The 24111-nt window shown below is 44.0% G+C and overlaps 1 protein-coding gene across 5 annotated transcripts in view; it reads right to left on the reverse strand.

The window, feature by feature from the left end:
- Positions 1-24111, reverse strand: part of CASP10 (caspase 10) — a 42021-nt gene that overhangs the window by 12180 nt on the left and 5730 nt on the right. For 4 of the 5 annotated variants that reach the window (XM_008258926.5, XM_089327933.1, XM_089327934.1 and 1 more), the window contains 2 exons: positions 11256-11391; positions 8071-8153 (listed from right to left, as the gene is read on the reverse strand). In XM_008258926.5, coding sequence (XP_008257148.3) covers positions 8071-8153; positions 11256-11391 — 219 coding nt within the window. Of the gene's footprint in view, positions 1-8070; positions 8154-11255; positions 11392-13370; positions 13492-24111 lie in introns of those variants that run through there. The other variant, XM_089327935.1, reaches the window with a different exon arrangement.

Here is a 24111-nt window from a genome sequence, read left to right on the forward strand (position 1 = left end):
CAGAGGCCAGGGCTGGTGTGAACACCTGGAAGGAGAGGTGTTCACACTCTGCAAACATCTTTCTCCAAGCACATGGATTCCCTGACCTAAATTTTCTGATATTGCATCAATTTGGACTGCTTTGCTCGCTAGGCACCTCTGTGACATAAATTCAGCCACCATTCCTGACAGCAGGGGCTTGTTGCTTGGTTGGAAGCCACGCTGCTGTCAGGGGGTACATTGGGGAATTAAGAGACCTTGGGGCTGGTGCCGCGGCTCACTAGGCTAATCCTCCGCCTTGCGGCGTCGGCACACCGGGTTCTAATCCCAGTCGGGGGCGCCGGATTCTGTCCCGGTTGCCCCTCTTCCAGGCCAGCTCTCTGCCGTGGCCAGGGAGTGCAGTGGAGGATGGCCCAAGTGTTTGGGCCCTGCACCCCATGGGAGACCAGGAGAAGCACCTGGCTCCTGCCTTCGGATCAGCGCAGTGCGCCGGCTGCAGTGCGCCAGCCGTGGCAGCCATTGGAGGGTGAACCAACGGCAAAGGAAGACCTTTCTCTCTGTCTCTCTCTCTCTCTCTCACTGTCCACTCTGCCTGTCAAAAAAAAAAAAAAAAAAAAAAGACCTTGGGTATCTACTCAGGCTTTCCAAGTGGAAAGCACGGTTGTGCTGAGTCAGCATTCACCTGTTCCAGGATATCTAAAGGCTGGGTGGACATTAAGAAGAAACTAGATTGTGGAGTTGCAGGGGAGGAAGGGAGAGAGCTCTACGCACCAACTTGGGGCAGAGCAAAGATCAGTCCATGGTCCTGGGCTTAGTCATGCCTTTGGCATTGACTGCATTCAGCACTGCTTTCAAGTGTTCCTGAAACTCCTGCTCCTCTGGATAAGAATCATGCCAGAGAGGAAGTCCGCAGTGGGTGACCGGCTCAGGACAGCAACAGGAAAGTGCAACATAGGACTGTTTGCTTCTCCCATGCCCAGCATTCGCCACCACGAGTCAGTTGTTCACTGTGGTTGGGGGTCAGTCCTTGGGGCTCAGGCCAAGTAGGGAGCGCTCCTGGGGAAGCCACCCTGAATTGGAAAGCAGGAAGCAATGGCTTTATTCTTCAGAAACACAGTCGTTTCCTGAGCTCCCGCAGCTATACAGGAACACAGCCAGGTCTTGCAAGTGAGCTCTGGGGTCAGACTGACTGCTGGGTTCAAGTCCCAGCTCCACAGCTTTTGAGAGGCGGGACCTTCAGCCAAGTGTTGGACCTCTGGGACTCAGGTTTCTGGGCATTACATGAGAATAACAGCAGTACCTCTCCCCAGGCGACAGGAGGATTCAATGAGATAAGCCCTAGAAAGCTCCTAGAACAGTCCCTGCGAAAGGGCAAAGTGACTGTCCCCATCGTGCACCTCCAGGCTCGGCTGGAAGCGATGAGTCCGGGGCTCTGAAGGCTGAATTTTCAGAAACATAAAGACGAAGGGACTCAGGCAAACTTTCCATTTCACAGACAGGCGTCACCCAAAACCTGCTCGTTCCTCAGCAGTTTAGCCATGGCAGATTCTGCAGTGTCTTCCTAAGGTTGTGACTTCAAGGCCAAGGACTCAGGCACCAAGCTCACCATTGGCACTTCCCTCTCCCTCCCTTCTGCTCCTCTCCCTCTGCAAACAGAAGCAGCACCCGATGCCACTTGCTCTGACCGCACACTCTGCTCTGTCACTGCCGGCCTGCGAGCTGCAGCCCCTGCCGAGGGTGCCTGACTGCGAGGCTTGGAAGCAGAGCAGCTGCCCGAATTCTCCTGAACCTGCCAGGTCAGGATTTAGAGCAGGAGCCACTCAGCCCTCTCCGCCCTCCCCCAGAGGAAAGCCTGGAACAGCCCGTGTGTGCCTTGAATTGGAAAAAGAAAGTGCAGAGGAAGATTATCCGGAAGACATCCCACCTCTCTGTTCCTAAGTCGCAGTTCCCTTCCTGCAGAACCCTGGCCTCCCTCTCAGTGACCGCCCCAGGCCTTTCTGGTGTTGTGGCCACGGGAGGGAAGCCGCTGAGATTCGCAGCATCTCAGGGGCAGTGGCTCCCTCCACCCCGGCAGCTGCAGGCCCTGCGTCCCTGGATTTGTTTATTCCAGGGCTGATAAAATGTGCAATGCGCGTGGACAGGGAGGAGAAAAGAGCTTGCAGGTTGCAAGGGCTACCCGCCTCTTTCCCTGAGGGCAGAGCATCCCCTGAGGACAACCCCCCATATGGAAAGCATTTAGCATGGCATCAGCTCCTGCCTCCAACTCCTGACTCCAGCTCTCTGCCAACACAGGCCCTTGGGAGACGGGGGTGATGGCTCGAGTAGTTGGGTCCCTGCCACTCGTGTGGGAGACCTGGACTAAGTTCCTGGTTCCTAGCTTTGACCTGATCCAATCCCACCCACTGGGGACACCCGGGGAATGAACCAGTGGATGAGAGCACTCTTTGTCTCTCTGTCTCTGTCTCTCTCTCGCTCTCACTCTTTCAAATTAGTAAATAACTGTAACAAAAAATAAAGGAATTAGATCTTCAAAACATTTACTCAGTTTTTTAAATAAATTAGAGCATTCTTCTTAAGCCTAATCATCAGCAGTGTTCCTGTAAGTGAGAAAGCGCGTCAGGGGCGCAGGAAGTGGGAGAGGAGTTACCTGGCCCCACTTTGACCGTCACCTGATGGAAAGGGACAGATTCCAAGACACCTGCCGACTCCGAGCATCCGTGAGAACGTATGTAATGGGAGGGGCTGTCCCCAAGCCCCCTGAGCGTCCGGTACCACCACAAGCTCCCTCATCTTTATCTGGCTATGGGCACAATCACCCCGATCAACAAAACTGCAGTGTCTTGGAGACGCAGGTTGAACCAGGCCTGTGAGAAACCGCTGCATCCCCGAAAGGCAACAGCACAACTCTGTGTGTGTGCTGCACGTGCATGTCAGAATCTGAGCACAAAAGCCCTTGAAAGAGTGGGGGTGGGGGGAAGGAAGGGGGTGCAGTTAAGTTCAGTGGGATAGGACTGGCACCCTGGCACACTAGGATAATCCCTCCGCCTGTGGCGCCAGCATCCCATGTGGGCGCCGGGTTCTAGTCCTGGTTGCTCCTCTTCCAGTCCCGCTCTCTGCTGTGGCCCAGGAAGGCAGTGGAGGATGGCCCAAGTGCTTGGACCCTGCACCCGCATGGGAGACCAGGAGGAAGCACCTGGCTCCTGGCTTCGGATTGGCGCAGCACTGGCCATAGCGGCCATTTGGGGAGTGAACCAACGGAAGGAAGACCTTTCTATCTGTCTGTCTCTCTCACTGTCTAACTCTGCCTGTCAAAGAAAGAAAGAAAGAAAGAGAGAGAGAGAGAGAAAGAAAGAAAGAAAGCAAAGCAAAGCACTGCTTTTGCACCAGCAGAGTAAATGCCCGATCACACAAGAATCCTCAGTGGGTGCTCAATCTTGGGGGACATTTATGCAGAACAGGGTATTTGCAGGGTCTTAAAATATCTCTCCCTTACTTGCTTATAGTTGGGTAGGGAAAATATATAAAATGAACTACGTAATGAAGAAATGTCAAGCACTAGCATCTCCAATGAGGGGGTGGGGGGTTGGGAGAGATAGACATCATGTAGCTCCAGACGTGAGACCCTAAGAAAGATACAACATCACTTGGTGATATGCTGGCCAGGACGGATAGCTTGACTCTAATCACATACATCAAAACCGAGCAGGAGTCTCTACTTTTATGGAAATCAGGAGGATTGGTTGCATTCTTCAACTGTTTCAGTGTCCCAAAGAGGAAGAAAAGTTCTAGAAATGTCCAAGATTAAAGGACTATCAAGGGACATGACAACTACATACAATATTGTGTTTATATTACGTGTACTAATAGATAGTGTCTACATGCAAGGGATTTTAAAAATTTTTGAAGGTTTTTATTTAATGAATAGAAATTTTCATATGTACAGCTTTTAGGGATATAGTGTTTATTTCCCTCATTCCCACCCTCCCACCTGTGCTCCCATCCCACCTCCCACTCCTGCTCCAGTTCCATTTTCCATTAAGATTCATTTTCAGTTGACTTTATATACAGAAGACCAACTCTTTACTAAAGAGAGATTTCAACTATTTGTACCCTCGCCGACACACAAAGTATAAAGTGCAGTTTGAAGACAAGTTTTACCATTAATTCTCATAGTACAACTCATTAAGGACAGAGGTCCAGCATGGAGAGCAACTCCTGTTGTTGGTTTAACAACTGACATTCTTATTTATGGCGTCAGTGATCACCTGAGGCTCTTGACATGAGCTGCCAAGGCTATGGAAGCCTTTTGAGTTCACAGACTCTGTCAGTTTTTAGACAGGGCCATATGCAAAGTGGAAATTCTCTCCTGCCTTCAGAGAAAACTACATCCTTCTTTGATAGCCCCTTTTTTCCACTGGGGTCTCACAGAGATCTCTCATGCAGAACCATTTTTGCCACTATGTCTTGGCTTTCCATGCCTGAAATGCTCTCATGGTGTTTTCAGTCAGGCCTTAGGAGCTGATTCTGAGGTCAGAGTGCTGTTTAGGGTGTTTGTTATCCTATGAGTCTGCTGTGTGGACTGCTTCCCATGTTGGAACTTTCTCTTCCTTTGTAATTCTATCTATTGTTATTACCAGGCACTTGGTCTTATTTATGTGATCCCTTTGACTGATGGTCCTATGTATATGATCAATTCCATACTTAATATGATCACTTTATCACATAAGATGGGATTAGTGCCACCCAGCTAAGTGGGAATTGGAGTCCCATGGCAAGTTTTTAGCTTCAGCCTTAGGGTAGGTCTGTGGGACTGTGTGCTAATCTGTACAGTTCCTCCCGCTCTCATTCCCACTCTTATTTTTAACTGGGATCTATTTTCAATTGACATCTATGATTAATGTTATGTTAAGTAAGAAGTTCAGCCAATGGTATTAAGTAGAGAAGAAAAAAAAGAATAAAAAATAGATAAAGTGAAATAAAAAAGGTTTTCCTCAACAGTCAAGACAAGGGCTGTTCAAGTAATTGCTTCTCATCGTGTCTGTTTCACTTCTACAGGTTTCCTTTTAGGTGCTCTGTTAGTTGTCACAGATCAGGGAGAACATATGATATTTGTCCCTTTGGGAATGGCTTATTTCACTAAGTATGATATTTTCCAGATTCATCCACTTAGCTGTAAATGACTAGATTTCATTTTTTAACTGCTATGTAGTATTCCATAGAGTACATGTCCCATAGTTTCTTTATCCAGTCTTCCATTGATGGGCATTTAGGTTGATTCCATGTCTTGGCTATTGTGAATTGAGCTGCAATAAATATAGAGATGCAGATGTGTCTTTTATTGTGCATGGGATTTATATTGCATAAATAAAATATGTGATCCTAAATTAAATTTAGTTCTGGAGAGAGAAAAAGGCTCTCAAGGACATTATTGGTTCAAGGAACAAAGCTGAAATCTAGATCATCAATTTGCATTGGTAACCATGTTATACTTTTGTAAAAGAAAATCCTTATCCTTAAGGAAAACATTCTGGAGGTTTCAGGGGTAACGGGCATGCCTTGTAGCTCACTCTCAAATAGTCAAGAGAAAAAGTATAAATGGAGAAAAAGGGTGAAAGAGAGAGAGATAAAGAATGTACATACACAAGAGCACAAGAACCATAAAGCACATCCACAGGGTGGTGGAATCTGGGCAGAGTGTGATGGTTTAGATGTGGTTTGGTACCCAAGGGCTCATGTGTCTGCTGTGGGCTTGGACCCTAATGTGATGGTGTTAAGAGGTAGTGAGACTTTTATGAGCTAGGGCTTGTGAGGTTAGCTCTTGTGAAAGCCTTGTTATAAAGCAGCAAGACTGGCCTCTCTCCAGCTCTAGCTTCCTGTTTCACAATATGATGATCTCTCTTACATAGGCTGCTGCCATTGTGATTCATCTACCCTCCGGCCTTCATCAGAGCCAAGCCAACACATTCACCAGGCCCTTGAACCTCCAGAACTACAAGCCTTTTTCTTTATACAATACCCAGCCTTGTGTATTGTGTTATAGTCAAACCAACTCACTAATACAACAGGCATTCTTTGTATTCTTCACATCCTTGCAACTTTTCATTAAGAATGAAATTCTTTCCAAATTTAAAAATTGTAACTATAAAAATACAAAATCATGAGAGTAATAAAGAAGTCATAAAATAATTTTTTGAAGAATAAAAAATAGGCTGGCACTGCAGCTCAATAGGCTAATCCTCTGCCGGCAACGCCGGCACACTGGGTTCTAGTCCCGGTCGGGGTGCTGGATTCTGTCCCGGTTGCCCCTCTTCCAGGCCAGCTCTCTGCTGTGGCCCGGGAGTGCAGTGGAGGATGGCCCAAGTCCTTGGGCCCTGCACCCCATGGGAGACCAGGAGAAGCACCTGGCTCCTGGCTTCGGATCGGCGCAGCGTGCCAACTGCAGCGGCCATTGAGGAGTGAACCAACAGAAAAGGAAGACCTTTCTCTCTGTCTCTCTCTCTCACTGTACACTCTGCCTGTCAAAAAAAAAAAAAAAAGAATAAAAAATAAAAGTCCAACCAATAACCTGATTAGAAAACAGGCACGGGATTTGAACGGCTATCTCGCCAAAGAAGAAATACAAATAGCCAACAAGCACATAAAAAGATGCTCAACATCACTAGTCATGAGGGGAATGCTAATCAAAACCCCAAAAAGATCCATTAGGACAGCTGTTTCCAAAACAAATAAACAAACAAACAAACAAAAACAAGTATTGGTGAGAATATGTAGAAATTAGAACCTTTGTGCAAAATTTGTGAAAATATAATAAAATAGTTCAGCCACTGTGGGAAGCAGAATGGCATTTCCTCAAAAAATTAAAGATAGAATTACTATATGGTCCAGCACTTCCACTTATTAGCATGCACCTAAAAGAACTGGAAGCAAGGTCTCAAAGAAATGTTTACACTCGTGTTCATAGCAGCATCATTCACAATAGCCAAGAGGTAGAAGCAACCCAAGAGTCCACCAGCAGGTAAATGGATAAATAAAACATACTACAGACACATGATGGAATATTATTTACCCATAAAAAGGAAGGAAATTCTGAGACCTTCTACAACACAAATGAACTCTGAAGACATTATACTTAATGAAGTAAGTCACTCACAAAAGAACAAATATTGTATCATTCCACAATTATGAGGTACATGGCATGGGCAAATTCTTAGAGACAGAAAGAATGGGCCTGAGGGGGAGGAAGAAATGGGGTGGGTACTGTTTAATGAGTACAAAATTTCAGTTAGGGATGATGAAAAAGTTCCAAAGAAGGATGGTGACAATGTCTACACAGCAATGTGGATGTACTACTGAACACTACTGAACTGTGGACTTAAGACTGGTTAAGATGGCAAGTTTTACATCTGTTACACCATAATAATTTTTAACAATTATAACAAATTTTATGCTATTTTATTGTGTATTTTACCATGGTTCTTTTAAAGTGAGTTATATGATAAATTTTATGCTATCTATATACCATAGTTGAAAACAAAACCATCTCCAGAGCTAATCTAACTTATGCTGAGAGATGTTGGCATAGTGGAGCTACCCAAGTTTTCAGGGAAGAAATGTAAATCGTGCCACATGTCTCCCAAGGGTCCTGGTCACATTGTGAAGGGACCAAGTTCTTGCTTTCTGGGGCAGGCTTGCTACATAATTTGCAAGGCATCTTTTTCATGCATTTTATTAAGAATTTCAAAATGGTGACACCAAAGCATCAAACAAAGCATGAACACCCATGAAGCTGGCCCTGATCTCATCCTACAGACAACAGGAAACATTTCCAAGTAACCCAGAGGTGTGTTAGAGTCAACACAAACCAACAAGTGAAAGCCAATTGTTAAATTCTCAGAAAAATCTGCAATCTGATTGGTAACATGGTGGTCACTTAAAATCAGCCATAGTGGAAGTATCTACAGCAAATGCTAAAAATCAAAGCCTCTCTCTTGCTCGCTTTTTTATTTTTCTTTCTATTTCTTTTTGGAGGTTGGAGGCAAAGGGTAACGTTCGTTGGTTGTTAAACATTGACCAGCCCATCACTGAACTTACCTGTAAGGCTCCAACGAATCGTTTAATGTCTGACTGTGAAACCAGCTCTTCCTCTCCTTCATGCAATGATTCAGTTTGCTTGTCTACAGCAGTTGAAAATAAAATCAGAAAGTAAAATAAAATCACCTTCTAACTAGTAGCAATCCAGGATAACAAATCCTCAAAAACAGCCATCAAAAGTAATTATTTTAATGAGGTTGTAAATTTTTAATGGTATCTGCTTATGGAAGTCTACCTACAAGTATATACCCAGAAAAGAGAGGTGATTTAATAGACTATTTTTAAATTTGTCATATTTTATTCCTTTATTGATACATTTTCCTATTATTTGTATAATTCTATTAGCTCCTTAAAATTGCAATACCCTTTACCAAATTTGATTTCAGAATTTATAGTGCTTAATGTAAAAAATAACTGTCAAGTAGAAATCTCAAAAAGATTATCTCAAAAAATAATATCAGAATTCAGACTATAGCAGCAAAGAGAGAGCAAGAGAGAGAGAAATGGAAGGAAGGAAGGAAGGAAGGAAAGAAGGAAGGAAGGAAGGAAGGAAGGAAGGAAGGAAGGAAGGAAGAAAAACAGAGAAACCATTGAAAAGTAGTAATTACATCTTTTACATCATTAAATAATTACTAAGGAACCATTAACAGTACTGAGCTGGGATAAGTGTTTGGACTAGTGGTTCAGACACTGATTAAGACGCCCGCATCCCACAACCGAGTCCCTGAATTCAGTGCTTGGCTCTGGCTCTAACTCCAGCTTCCTGCTAATGCAGACCCTTGGGAGGCAGCAGTGATGGCTCGAGTGGTTGGGTCCTGTCACCCCCATGGAGACCCAAATTGAGTTCCCAGCTCCCAGCTTCAGCCCTTGCCTGGCACTCAGCAGGTAAGTGTTCTCTCTCTCTCTCCCTTTTTCCCTCTCTGACTCTCAAATAAATATTTTAAAAGTAAAAAAATTATGAATTTTATCTTATCAAATTCAGGGAAAATACAAGCTCCATTAGATGGAAAATGAGCAAGTTATATAACATGATTTGCATGGTCTTCATTAAGAATATGTATTATACAAATATACATATATATTTGGTTCCATGTAGAATAAATTCTACAAGAATATATTCCAAAGAGTGATTATATCTGAGAAATGAATTGGTAATAGAGGAAGGGGAAAAGAGAGACCTCCTTCTATATCCCGTATTGCTTTATTATTTGAATTTTAAATTATTTTCCTTATATGCATTATTTTTAATAAGTTTAAAATATTGGCAGACTCTGTGGCTCACTAGGTTAATCCTCCGCCTGCAGCGCCACTACCCCGGGTTCTAGTCCCGGTCAGGGCACCGGATTCTGTCCTGGTTGCCCCTCTTCCAGGCCAGCTCTCTGCTGTGGCCCGGAAGGGCAGTGGAGGATGGCCCAAGTGCTTGGGCCCTGCACCCCATGGGAGACCGGGGGAAGCACCTGGCTCCTGCCATCGGATCAGTGCGGTGCGCCGGCCGCAGTGCGCCGGCCGTGGTGGCCATTGGAGGGTGAACCAACGGCAAAGAATGACCTTTCTCTCTGTCTCTCTCTCTCTCACTGTCCACTCTGCCTGTCAAAAAAATTAAAAATAATAATAGTAATAAGTTTAAAATACTAAAGTGAACACCAATATTCAAGAATATTCTGAAAATCAGCCTGCTGGTCCCTAACTAGAGCTCATGTCCTAATCAGATACAGCAGACTTGGAGCTGGGGCACAAGGCTTTACAGAAGTCTAAAATCTGCATACCTACTATCTTTTCAGTCCTTTAATTTTTCCTCTTAGAAGCAGAATTGGCCCAAACTCTTAGAATTGTAGAAAATCAATATTAAATTATTAATCATAATTGGCACCCCAAAGTGATCGCAGACAAGCAGGTTGTAGAAACAAAACCTCAAAATTAAAACTCTTCTCCTGATATAAAGCTTGGGCCTCAAGAGTCACTGAGGCAAAGGTGAACCTGAAGCACATAGAAATTAGGCGCTTTCTCCAGAATTTAAATATCCAAAACATCCCGATCCCCTGCCTCGTGTTCATTTTGTGTGAGATGCTACGTTCCAGGAAAATGACAACGTAACCAGAAGACGACCTCAGCATTCAGAGTGCCTGTGAACACTGCACATACTCTCGCACTATCAACTTCCTGCTTTCTAGTCCTCACTTGATAACAGGAGGAAGAACTTTGCTGCTCCTTTGTGACTTTTACTTAAATTACATGTTTCTTCCTTGCTTTATTTTTGATATTTTATCAATTTAACAACAGTAGTTTTTATTCCTCAGCTCATTGTATTCATCGAATTCATAGAGAGGAGTTTCCTCTTAGTTTCATTTCTTAGTCCAGGAAATCTGCCCGACAGCTTGAGTCACTGCATTAAATAAGGGCGTGGCATAAAGTCTCATGAACATATCCAGGAGTTTTTAGGTATATTCTAGCTTAAACAATGCACAAGTTGACTCACAAATGTTTAGCCTGTTAACCCATTGGTGAAGTAGCCAGGTTTGATTTCTTCCATGCTTCTACCTCCATATAACATCACAGCAAAATTGCTTTTATAAGACAGACTAGGGAAAGAAGTAGAATAATAAAATGAAGTTCTTCCATGCTAGTAATTTCTAAGAAAACAAAAGTCTTTGACAAACATCATATTACCAACATGTATTGAATGTTCACTCCACACCAGACATGTATTTTATAGGAATTATCTCATTCAGTCCTCATAGAAATCTATGTGGCATGTACTATTATTATGCCCACTTTACAGATGGGAAAAGTAAAACATAGAAAGATAAAGAAAGAGCCACCACACTACACAAGTCACCTGATTCTATAGACCCGACCCCTAACCCCTGTACTATCCTACCTCCTTCGTTTCTGCCATTTCACTGAAAACAACTTCCTATCCTCCCAGCAAACATATAAGAATCACACGAAGACATCTGTCAAAAACTGCTTTCCCCCATTAGAAAGAAGTTCTAAGGATAGGGACTCTGCTCCGTTCCTTGCTATACCTGCAATTTCTAAATCAGCGCCGGGTGCAAAGTGTGCGTTCAATATATACGTGTTGAATGAACAAATGGGGAGATTTATGGCTCTCCCTACAGAATAGTAACAGAATGGTGGATAAGCGTGGCCAATTGGTTTAAGAATGCCCATCACCCACTACTTACCTTTCTCATTTTTGTACTTCTCTATTATTCTCATCAGGCTAGGGGCCACCTTTTTGCAGAGGTCCTCCAAGTACGTCAGATTGTCTTCATGTATATCATCACGTTTCTCCAGATGTTCCAGCAAATGCAGCGAGTTCTGCGAGAGAATGCAGGGAGCCCCATTTACCTGCCCGGTGCTTAGCCACTCATTTATTAAACATCACCCGTGTGGCCGGTGCTTAGCCACTCATTTATTAAACATCACCCGTGTGGCCGCTGATGATTAAGGTGTATTTCATGCCCTCATGGGGCTCACTAGTGTAAGAGAAGAGGCATAACTAAACAAGTCTCGGTGTGATCCCTATTTATCCCAGACACCCTCTATATAACTCTCTATACATCAAGCACAGCGTTTGCTACATACTAACCTCAAAGCAACCCACTGATAGTCCTCCTTTTAAAGGAGAAATTACAGAGGGACAGAAAGGGGCAGTCATTTTCCCGAGGTCACAATTCTTAGAAAGTGAACACCCAAGCACCAGCAGCTAGCTGCAGACGTAAGCAGGGAGAGTGGGGAGCTGGGGAAGAAGTCCCCAGCCTCTCCATGCTGGACAGTTTGAAGGTTGACAGGGGCCAGTGCCTTCTGGAAAGCTGGGAAGGAGGCTTGGGTGCAAACCCACTTCCATCCCAAGTGAGAGCTAGGGCGTGGCCAGAATGGTGAAGGAACACACACACCAGGCAAGGTTTGGGTGAGGGTTTGGGTCAAGGAGACCAGTGACATGAACACGTGTGTTTGTTAAATAGAAATCTTGGCCGGCATTGCGGCTCACTAGGCTAATCCTCGCCTTGCGGCGCCGGCACACCGGGTTCCAGTCCCGGTCGGGGCGCCGGATTCTGTCCTGGTTGCCCCTCTTCCATGACAGCTCTCTGCTGTGGCCAGGGAGTGCAGTGGAGGATGGCCCAAGTGCTTGGGCCCTGCACCCCATGGGAGATCAGGAGAAGCACCTGGCTCCTGCCATCAGATCAGTGCAGTGCACCGGCCGCAGCGCGCCAGCCGCAGCGGCCATCGGAGGGTGAACCAACAGCAAAAGGAAGACCTTTCTCTGTCTCTCTCTCTCTCTCTGTCCACTCTGCCTGTCAAAAAAAAAAAAAAAAAAAAAGAAAAAAAAGAAAAAAGAAATCTTAAGGGTGGGTTGGAGGAGGAGACGCATTAGAGAGACAAGGTTGGCAGGAAGATCTGGTGCAGACATGATCACGACCTGTTTACAGCAGCAGGAGTGACACTGGATTGGAGACTCATTTCTTAAGTGTAATCTGGGAGGTAGGGAGATGAATTGCAAGTGGGGGAAGAAATAAAGAAGAGTCAAAGATTAATTCAGTGGGTGACATCCCTCATTCACTCATCATGCACCTCTTCCAGTCCCAGGCTCCACGTGGGAGGTGATTCTTCAGCTGTTTCTGGAAGGAAGATGAGACCCTCATGACAACCCGGAAAAGGACATTCCAGGAAAAGAGAACTGAGGGCAGAAAGTGCTGAGAATCTGAAAACTGGTTATCAGACGGCCCTTGGAGGTTTTAGCAAGCTGAGATGCAGCAGGTGCAAGCTGCAGCCAAACTGGAACACATTAGAGTGAGACTAGGAGTTGAGTCAGTGGAGGAAGTGTGTAGACTGTCCCATCAACAAGCTGAGAATAAAGGAGAGACAGAAGAGTAATATAAGGAAGAGGAAGAGTTAATGAAAATATATGTGTGTACCTGTGTATGTGTTTTCAAACAAGACACCCAAAATGCAAACAAGTCAGAGAAACACCGAGTTTCAAAGTCTCAACAGGTTTCTATCCTCATCTGATAAAAAAAAAAAAAAGAAAAAAAAAAGAGAGAGAGAGAGAGAGAAAGCAAAAATTTTCAAGAAATTCCAGAGACAGGCAAAGACGTGCCTGCGCTGTGCCTGCGCTGCACCTGCAGCCCCAAACACACCGCGCTCTGCCAGGGACTGAGGCTGGAGAGAGGAGGGCATGGAGGAAGGCTCCTCAGAGCTAACCCGCAGGGCAGAGAGGGCGAAAGGAGCCCTCCCTCATGCAATGCGTTGCCAAGGTTATGTGCAAATAAGCTCTGCACCGCGAAACAGAAACTCACACATTGGGCCGAAAAGAAGCTACAACGTGATTCCGGAAGCAATGATGGAAGTTCGCGCGACACTTTGTAAAAAGTTTCTCAGATGTTTAGAAAAATCTCCTGCGCACACACACACACGCAATCTGCATCAAGCCTGTGCATTGCCCCAGTTTAAGAACGCCAGCCACCCTGACAAATACTTGCAGGAAACATCTGCAAGCTCATGTTTTGTTTCTGTGCTAAAAAGCCAGTAGGTTTGGGTGCGGCTTCCTTTACGTTTAGCGTTCTGTGCCAGCTGCTGTGCTGAGAATAATTTTATGACAGCTCTCAGGATGTGTGGAAGCTGAAATATATAAGAATGCTATCAATGAGGAATCCCAGAAAAGCCTGCAAGGATCATTTTTGTCCCCCTGGAGAGGCTGTAGGAATTCAACTTCTTTCCCTTGGAAGGGTGCCACCTCCAGGGGCTGGGAAATGACTGATCTCCGTGATAAAGTCTTCCCTAGCAGCAATAGCAGGAAATCAACCTCATTAAGCATGGAGGGAAACTCCTCTAAAGTAGAGATTGGCTTTTACTCACTTCCAAAGGCTGGCCTGACTGCGAAATCCAGAAGAAACCAAGCTGGACGGATCTGTGGCATGTGCTGCACAGCCAGATCTGGGGCATGAGGCTGAGAACATTTGGGATCCACGAAGGAAGTGCAGTTTTCTTGCATGTGACCTGTTCCGTGCCACAGCTTAATATAGCGACTTTTCCCTTTCACTGTTGTACTGAGTTAGAAAAACATAGCCAGTCCTTTGGCTGCTTGAGTGTAAGTCTTTGATGTGAAATCATCTGGTCTGGCCCTGCCAAGGCAGCCACAGGCAGGACTCAAAGTTCATGAAGTCCATAGCAGGTTCATTTATAAGTGCATGATGTCATATGGCCCGCAAATGATGTTACAAATACCCCCAATGACCCCTGACAGAAAAAAAAGTTTCCCCACCCCTGAAAAACAGCTGATTGAACAGAGAAAAAAACATCTGGAATGCTTCTGACCCTAAATGTGATTCTGTAGCTACAGATGCCTTCAGACAACATCTAGGACCTATGGAAACCAAAGAAGAAAACACATCCTGGGCTTTTCCTACCAGAAAACGACTATATAGTGTATCAGTCCTCCTGTAACAAAGCCATTTCCCTCACCCCTCACCTCCCACCCCAGACTACCCAGACCCTATACCGCCCCCACCCCATAATATCCAACTGTGCCCTTGGCATAGGGAGGGGACAACAATAAAGAAAGATACCACTGGCCAGCGCTGTGGCTCACTAGGCTAATTCTCCGCCTGCGGTGCCGGTACTCTGGGTTCTAGTCCCGGTTGGAGCATCGGATTCTGTCCCGGTTGCCCCTCTTCCAGGCCAGCTCTCTGTTGTGGCCCGGGAAGGCAGTGGAGGATGGCCCAGGTGCTTGGGACCTGCACCCCATGGGAGACCAGGAGGAAGCACCTGGCTCCTGGCTTTGGATCGGTGCAGCGCGCCGGTGGTAGCGGCCATTTGGGGGGTGAACCAACAGAAGGACGACCTTTCTCTCTGTCTCTCTCTCTCACTGTCTAACTCTGCCTGTCAAAAGAAAGAAAGAAAGAAAGAAAGAAAGAAAGAAAGAAAGAAAGAAAGAAAGAAAGAAAGAAAGAAAGAAGGAAGGAAGGAAGGAAGGAAGGAAGGAAGGAAGGAAGGAAGGAAGGAAGGAAGGAAGGAAGGAAGGAAGGAAGGAAAGGAAGGAACCCCAACTAGGGAGAGAAAATAATGTGAAACACCCAGAGAGCTTTTCAAACTTCAAGGCTCTCCTGTGCTGAGACTCTGCATTTAAGGCAAATGCTGTCACTTCAGCAGGTTACTGCTTTGCAAACAGGAGCACTGCAAACATGAGCTTTACAAACTGAAATTATCTGGCAGAAGCAAAACATCCTTACAGCGCTTTATAAACAATTATCATGTTGGGGCTGGCGCTGTGGTGTAGTAGGTTAAGCCTCTGCCTGTGGCACCTGCATCCCACAGGGATGCTGGTTTGAGTCCTGGCAGCTCCACTTCTGATCCAGCTCTCTGCTAATGGCCTGGGAAAATAGTAGAAGATGGCCCAAGTCCTTGGCCTCCTGCACCTATGTGGGAGACCAAGAAGAAGCCTCTGACTTCAGCCTGGCCCAGTCCTGTCCATTGCAGCTATTTGAGAAATGAACCAGCAGAAAGAAGACCTCTCTCTCTCTTTCTCTCTCTCTCTGTCTCTCCCTCTCTCACTCCGTCTGTAACTCTGCCTCTCAAATAAATAAATAAATCTTTAAAAAATTAACAGTGCATTAAAAAATTGTCATCTCAATCAAGACTTCTATGTTTTAAAAACTCTCCAAAACCTCTTAGACCTTTAGGCTAGATATATAAGAGGTCTTCAAAAAGTTCATAGAAAATGCATAATTTTGAAAAAGCTATGTATGGATTTCAAAATTTTATCCCCCAAAATAAACTAATATTTAATCCCACTTTCCACATTTTTGAAGCATTCTTTGTATATATTTGTAAAGCACAGATTAAATTACAAGGATTACGAGAGAGTAGTGTACAATGGCTGTGTGCTCTGACAGTGTAGATATATTTCAACTCTCAAGTCCAATAGGGAAAGAAAGGGCATAGCATAGGCAAGTTAACTTTCCCCCTACTGTGAACAATCATACTGGAGATAGGAGTAATATATTGGGGCCGGAGCTGTGGCTCAGTGGGTTAAAGTCCTGGCCTGAAGCGCAAACATCCCATATGGGCACCGGTTCTAGTCCCAGCTGCTCCTCTTCCGATCCAGCTCTCTGCTATGGCCTGGGATAGCAGCACAAGATGGCCCAAGTCCTTGGGCCCCTGCACCCGTGTGGGAGACCCGGAAGAAGCTCCTGGCTCCTGGTTTCGGATTGGCACAGCTCCAGCCTTTGTGGCCTTCTGGGAAGTGAACCAGCAGATGGAAGACCTTTCTGTCTCTACCTCTCTCTGTAACTCTGACTTTCAAATAAATAAAATAAATCTTTTAAAAAGAAGAAGAAGTAATATATTGATCTGCTGAGACCGTTGTGTGTGTAATGAGGGAAGTAATTATGTAACTTTCTAATCATGTCATCCTCTGTGACTTGAGAACCTGGAAAAGATACAGCTATAAGACAAAAGAGGTTAAATAAAAACCTGATTGACTTGAATTTGAATTAAAACTAGAAGAATGAACCCATGACCTATGTTAAGTAAAACAAAAATTCACACACACGAGGCCAGCAGTGTGGAATGGTGGGTAAAGCCACTGCCTGCAATGTTGGCATCCCATATAGGAAACACTTGGAGTCCTGGCTGCTCCATTTCCAAACCAGTTCCCTGTTAATGGCCTGGGAAAGACAGCAGAATATGGCCTAAGTGTTTGGACCCCTGCACCCATGTGGGAGACCTGGATGGAGCTCCGGGCTCCTGGCTTCCTCCTGGCCCAGTGCTGGCCATTGCAACCATCTGGGAGGTGAAGCATCGGATGGAAGATCTCTCTCGATCTCTTTCTGCAACTCTGACTTCAAATAAATGAAAACAAAATTCACACACACATACAAGTACACACACACACACTTCCCAGCTGTATTCATTGGGGAGAAGAAAACCCAGAAGCAATTATCAAGCGATGTGCATTGGGCATCCTTTAGCACCTCGTCTGTGGCCCTGAAATAACATTGCTCATTAAAAGAAGTCAAAGCTTTTTAGAGAAGTGACAGACTCCAGGACTGGCAGGAGGTACAAAAAATGAACCTGGGACATCTCTGCAAGACAGTAAAGACACATTAAGGCCGGCACCATGGCTCACTAGGCTAATCCTCCACCTGCGGCACCGGCACACCGGGTTCTAGTCCCGGTCGGGGCACCGGAATCTGTCCCGGTTGCCCCTCTTCCAGGCCAGCTCTCTGCTGTGGCCCGGGAAGGCAGTGGAGGATGGCCCAAGTCCTTGGGCCCTGCACCCCATGGGAGACCAGGAGAAGCACCTGGCTCCTGGCTTCGGATCAGTGCAGTGCGCTGGCCACAGCACGCTGGCTGCGGCAGCCATTGGAGGGTGAACCAACGGCAAAGGAAGACCTTTCTCTCTGTCTGTCTCTCTCACTGTCCACTCTGCCTGTCAAAAAATTAAAAAAAAGACACATTAAAATGACTAAGCTATCCAAATGACTTAGGACCTACTGAAAAAGGCTCCCACTGGGCTGCGATGGGACAATGTAGACTTCAATAAGGACCACTGCAATGGCTTGAATTCCCTCAAGTATGTTTAAATCCCTGAGTTCAGTTTACATGTATTTTTTATAACAGGTCATCTTCAGTTAATGACAAGAAATCAATTCATTATCTTGAAAACTGAGTAAATAAAAGAAAGAAACAAAAATTTATATATAGGAGAGACACCAAGATGGCAGAATAGGGAGGGAGCTTACTGTTCTAGTCTAGGGGAAGATAGTTTTTAAAAAAGCAGAGAAAGTACAATTTCAGGGAAGAGTGAGGGGGAAGTGGCAGAGGAAACTCCATACAAATTAGAGATCTGTGGCTCTAAGTGGAGGATATGGATGTGCACAGCCATGAGAGCCCCAGCAACATCTTTGGAAAATGAGGTGAGAACAGACCATGGGAGCCCAAGGCATTGGTGATAAAGCTGCGGGAAGAACCTGGAGTGAGTACAGCTTGGAGCTCTGTGGGGCATAGTGTACCTCACAACCTAGAGGGAAAAGGGGGGCACATTTCTCTGTCCCCGACCTCCAGGCACCAGCGTCCTGTAACTAACCGGGAGAGGGCAGATGCCATTTTGGACATATGTAACAGTTGTGCCAGCCTGTGTCTGTGTGCCCAGCTACCAGCCCATCAGAGATGCTGAATTTGGCTGGGAGAACTGACAGGGGGCTGGGCGCTCACAACCATGGGAGCCTCGTGTGTTGGGACTGTGAAAACATTGTTGCTGCGCGTGAGGATGCAGAGCAGGGCTGGGTCTCTGGGCAGTCACTGTGGGTGGCTCCACATGTCTGCGGCTCCTCGATTCCCTGGTGAGGGACATTGCCGTAGGATCCATGCTCACACTGAGAACTGCACGGATCCTTTGTGTGGTTCTTGTGGCAGTGCAAATGAAAGCATACCCACTGGGGCTAGAGATCAGGCGTTGGTCTCCTTGGAGGAGAGGAGGTGAGCGTGAGACTATGCCAACAGAGCAGATTAAACCTCACTCTGATTAAAAAAAAAAGAAACAAAAAGAGGAAATTTACCATACTACTTGGGTGTCACCTTGGACACTCCCCTCACACTGGAGCACTGAACAGAGCTCCCTGAACACACCCAGAGGACCACTTCCGGGCACTCACTGACAGAGCAGACACTCCACTAATCCACAGAGGGGTAGTCCAAGGATAAACGCCATCACAGAAAAAACAACAACAACAACCATCTGCACAAATGCCCCAGAATAAACAACACAGCAACTCAAGAAATAAGACTAAGGAAGACAACATGATGCCCCCAAAGGAACACAACAACCCTTCAATACTAGAATGTGAAGATGAAGAGACTGAAGAAATGCCAGAAACAGAATTCAAAAAATTGATCATAGGATTACTTGGAAGTAATCAGAAACAAATCCATGAGTTAAAGAAATCCATGAATGAACGTTTTTTTCCCATGAAATTGAGATTTTAAAGAGAAATCAAAATGAAATATTGGAGATGAAGACTTCAATAGATCAAATAAAAAATGCAGAGGAAACCCTTAACAACAGACTCGGTGAGGCAGAAGAAAGGATATCTGAGTTAGAAAACAAATCTCTGGATGGAAAAACGGCAGGGAAATTGAAATGACTCTGGTTTTTCTTCTATAGTCCCTAGATTTCAGAATATCCTGCTACTGGGAATCTAGCCACATATTAAGGCAATCTGTTTTTTAATCTTATTAAAAAGAAGACATTGGTTATATTGGACCATCTTGTTTTTCCTTCTCTTATTACATACCATTCATGTGATTACACTGTTAAGTCTTAGCTCTCACGTCTTTGGGCAGAAGAGTGTATCAGTTATTTTAAATGAATTTTTCCCTGTCTTTAAAGCTCAGTGCACAAGTGTGTTGTTGCCACAAAAGAAAATACTTGGGTTTGCATTACTTGAATACTTGAAAACTGAAATTGATAAGATACTTATGTAATGAATTAGTTTTTATTTTGGATAAAATTAGAAATGAAATAAAGATTTGAACTACTTAAAGGATGAAAATAATGATAGTGCTTATAAGCACTGTGAACTCTTTCGTGTTTGAGGCATCCAAAAGCCAAGTGCTTACTAGATCTTTCTCCTGAAATCCTGCTCTTCTGATCTGCGTTTCATGCATTTACTCTTATTACTGATGCTGTAAAACAGCGGGGCGGAAGTGTCATTATAGCTATGTTATATCTATTATATCTATGAATTATGAATCCCATAGCTTTTCTAATTAGGGAAAAAAAGTCTCAGAAATATGTAGTGTCATCTTTTGGTTGATATTTTATCCACTAATGGTATTTTAGATACCTTAATCATTTTAATAAGGGATCTATAAAAATGTAAACATTATCTATTGTATTTGAACTAGTTAGTGAAGAGTAAGAAAAAAACTAGCTTATTGAAACTGTAGATGTTCCATTCGTTAAATCTCAAAATTTTTAATAAGAACTTTCAGAGATAGGTTGAGACCCGACAGTATCCATTAAACTAGCTCCTGTGATGTGGGAAGGGACCCCGGAGCAGTGGGGGACATGTGAGGGCATTTGCTTGCCATGGCTGTGGTTGTGGTGTGCTCGTACATAAATACAGGCAGTGACACACTGACATTTTTGTTGCCCAATAATCTGGAGTAGTGTCTTACATTTATCTGTACTAAAATAACTATAAATTAAGGGAATCTACACAGAAGAAACTTTTTGACTGTACTGTATTTGGGAGCCTTTGTACAGCTAGGTAAAGTTTCCACGATACAAAGTATTTGAATTCTAAAATTTACCATTATAAGGGAAGAAGACATGGCATTATTCCATGTGTTCAAATGATAACTTGCTTATTGAGTTTTAGGAGAAAAAAATATGAAATGAATAATTGTCACTGTGTTAGCTGTATTGTTAAATTGCAAGTTGTAGCATAAAGCTTAAATCTGTGTTTCTCAAATGTCAACCATAGTAGTCTAGTACTGCTTTGTATATACTGTAAGTGCTACAATTAGTCTCAGCACTGAACATGTATTGATAATTCTTAAATGAATGCAACCTTTGATGTAGGTGTCTTGATATGCCTCAGAAAGGACCTGAGGACCTGCAAATTTGTTAATCTGTTTGGTAATGAAGATACTCCCTGTTTTTTTGTTGTTGTTCTATATTTTCATGTTTAAATTTGAAGTTTTACATTTTAACTACTGTTAATTTAAATACAATTTGTTTAGTGGTTAAAATGGTTTGTTTGTGAACAAACTTAAAAACAGCTTCATTCATGTAACTGATTAAGTAAAAGCTACATTTTTTGCTCTATGTTCATACACTTTTAATGATCTGTATTTCTGTTTAAACATAAGTGATGATGTTTTAAAAATAAAATAAAATCACTCTTTGAAAAAAAAAGAATTTATATATAAATTTTAAGTCTGGGTAACCAAATAATAGATGAGAGAGAAACAATATAATAGAGATTTAATATCTCCATTTTACAGCCAAAGAATCAAAATAGTGTCGTGTCACATAACAACATTTCCATTAGGACAGACCACATACAAGATCGTGGTACCATAAGATCAGACTAGATGTGAGAATTTTTTTTTTTTTTTTGACAGAGTTAGACAGTGAGAGAGAGACAGAGAGAAAGGTCTTCCTTTTTCCATTGGTTCACCCCACAAGTGGCCGCTACAGCCGGCGCATTGCGGCCGGCGCGTTGCGGCCAGCGCACTGCGCCGACCTGAAGCCAGGAGCCAGGTGCTTCCTCCTGGTCTCCCATGCGGGTGCAGGGCCCAAGCACTTGGGCCATCCTCCACTGCACTCCTGGGCCACAGCAGAGAGCTGGACTGGAAAAGGAGCAACCGGGACAGAATCCGGCGCCCCAACTGGTACTAGAACCCGGGTGCCGGTGCCACAGGTGGAGGATTAGCCAAGTGAGCCGCAGCATCAGCCAAGTAATTCTTATTGCTTCATATTTTTACACACACACTCTCACTGTGTGTCTCTCCTTCTTTCGCTAACTCTTTCAAATAAACAAATCAATCTTTTTTTTTTTTTTTTTTGACAGGCAGAGTGGACAGTGAGAGAGAGAGACAGAGAGAAAGGTCTTCCTTTGCCGTTGGTTCACCCTCCAATGGCCGCCGCGGCCAGCGCGCTGCGGCCAGCGCACCGCGCTGATCCGATGGCAGGAGCCAGGAGCCAGGTGCTTTTCCTGGTCTCCCATGGGGTGCAGGGCCCAAGCACCTGGGCCATCCTCCACTGCACTCCCTGGCCACAGCAGAGGGCTGGCCTGGAAGAGGGGCAACCGGGACAGAATCCGGTGCCCCGACCGGGACTAGAACCCGGTGTGCCGGCGCCGCTAGGCGGAGGATTAGCCTAGTGAGCCGCGGCGCCGGCTAAACAAATCAATCTTTAAAAGTTAATGATTTGGGTGATTATTTCAAAGAGATTAGCCTTATAATAATACATCAAGCTGTATGTTTTGTGCCATTTTCTTTTTTTTTTTTTTTCCTGGTAAGATTGATTTTTTCCCACAAAGAAGCCTTTTATTCAAGGAATACAAACTTCATGCATTTCATAAGTACAATTTCAGGAATATAGTGATTCTTCCCACTCTCCCACCTCTCCTCCTCCTCCCTCTCCCATCCCCAGTCCAATTCTCCACTAATATCCATTTTTAATTAACTTTATACACAGAAGACCAACTCTATACTAAGTAAAGAGTTCAACAATTTGCACAAAAAAAAAAAATCAACAAAACAAACAAACAAAAACTGTTCCTCAACAGTCAGCGCTGTTCAAAGTCATTACATCTTGAAGTTAATTTCACTTCTTTTTTTTTTTTTTTAGAAACTTAATAAACTTTAAAGAAGCACCCAAGCATGATACATCTTTGGCAAGTACTTAGACATAATTATAATGCAACTATTGGAGGACAGAAGTCCTGCATGGGAACTTAGTGCACAGTGTCTCTTGTTGTTAATTTAACAGTGAACACTCTCATGTATGACATCAGTGATTACCCAATACTCTTGACATGAGCTGCCTAGGATATGGAAGCCTTTTCAATCCACAAAGTCCATCAGTATGTAGACAAGGCCATAAGCAAATGGAAGTTCTTTCCTCCCTTCAGAGAAAAGTACCTCCTTCTTTGTTGACTACCTCTTTCCATTGGAGTCTCACCCACCAAAATCTTTCATGTAGAACATTTTTTGCTATGGTGTCTTGGCTTTCCATACCTGAAATGCTCTCACAGGCTTTTCAGTCAAACCAGAATGCCTTAAGGGCTGAATCTGAGGTCAAAGTGCTATTTAAAGCGATTGTCATTCTATGAGTCTGCTGTGTGGACTGCTTCCCAAGTTGGAGCATTCATTCATTTTTTTTTTAACTTTTATTTAATGAATATAAATTTCCAAAGTACGGCTTATGGATTACAATGGCTTCCCCCCCATAACGTCCCTCCCACCCGCAACCCTCCCCTTTCCCACTCCCTCTCCCCTTCCATTCACATCAAGATTCATTTTCGATTCTCTTAATATACAGAAGATCAGTTTAGTATACATTAAGTAAAAATTTCAACAGTTTGCTCCCACACAGAAACATAAAGTGAAAAATAATAGATGATTTTTTAAATGATGATGAAATCAGATCAGACCTATTGTCATGTTTAATCCCAGTGAGAGTCAAGTTGGGAATTGATAATTTGTTTCTTTTTTTTTTTTTACAGAGGATCAGTTTAGTATACATTAAGTAAAGATTTCAACAGTTTGCACCCCCATAGAAACACAAAGTGAAATATACTGTTTGAGTACTCGTTATAGCATTAAGTCTCAATGTACAACACATTAAGGACAGAGATCCTACATGAGGAGTAAGTGCACCGTGACTCCTGTTGTTGACTTTACAAATTGACACTCCTGTTTATGGCATCAGTAATCTCCCTATGCTCCAGTCATGAGATTCCAAGGCTATGGAAGCCTTTTGAGTTCTCCAACTCTTATCTTGTTTAGACAAGGTCATAGTCAAGGTGGAGGTTCTCTCCTCCCTTCAGAGAAAGGTACCTCCTTCTTTGATGACCTGTTCTTTCCACTGGGATCTCACTCACAGAGATCTTTCATTTAGGTGTTTTTTTGTTTGTTTGTGTGTTTGTTTGTTTGTTTTTGCCAGAGTGTCTTGGCTTTCCATGCCTGAAATACTCTCATGGGCTTTTCAGCCAGATCCGAATGCCTTTAGGGCTGATTCTGAGGCCAGAGTGCTGTTTAGGACATCTGCCATTTTATGAGTCTGCTGAGTATCTCACTTCCCATGTTGGATCACTCTCCCCTTTATTTATTCTATCGGTTAGTATTAGCAGGTACTAGACTTGTTTATGTGCTCCCTTTGACTCTTAGTCCTTTCATTATGATCAATTGTGAACTGAAATTGATCACTTGGACTGCATTCATTCATTTTTAATTCTATTATTATTACCAGACACTCAGTCCTATCCACATGATCACTTTAACACTTAAGATGGTATTTTTACC

The sequence above is a fragment of the Oryctolagus cuniculus genome, chromosome 3, assembly GCF_051225735.1.
Source record: "Oryctolagus cuniculus isolate XC-2025 breed Fujian yellow rabbit chromosome 3, ASM5122573v1, whole genome shotgun sequence".
Lineage (NCBI taxonomy): Eukaryota > Metazoa > Chordata > Mammalia > Lagomorpha > Leporidae > Oryctolagus > Oryctolagus cuniculus.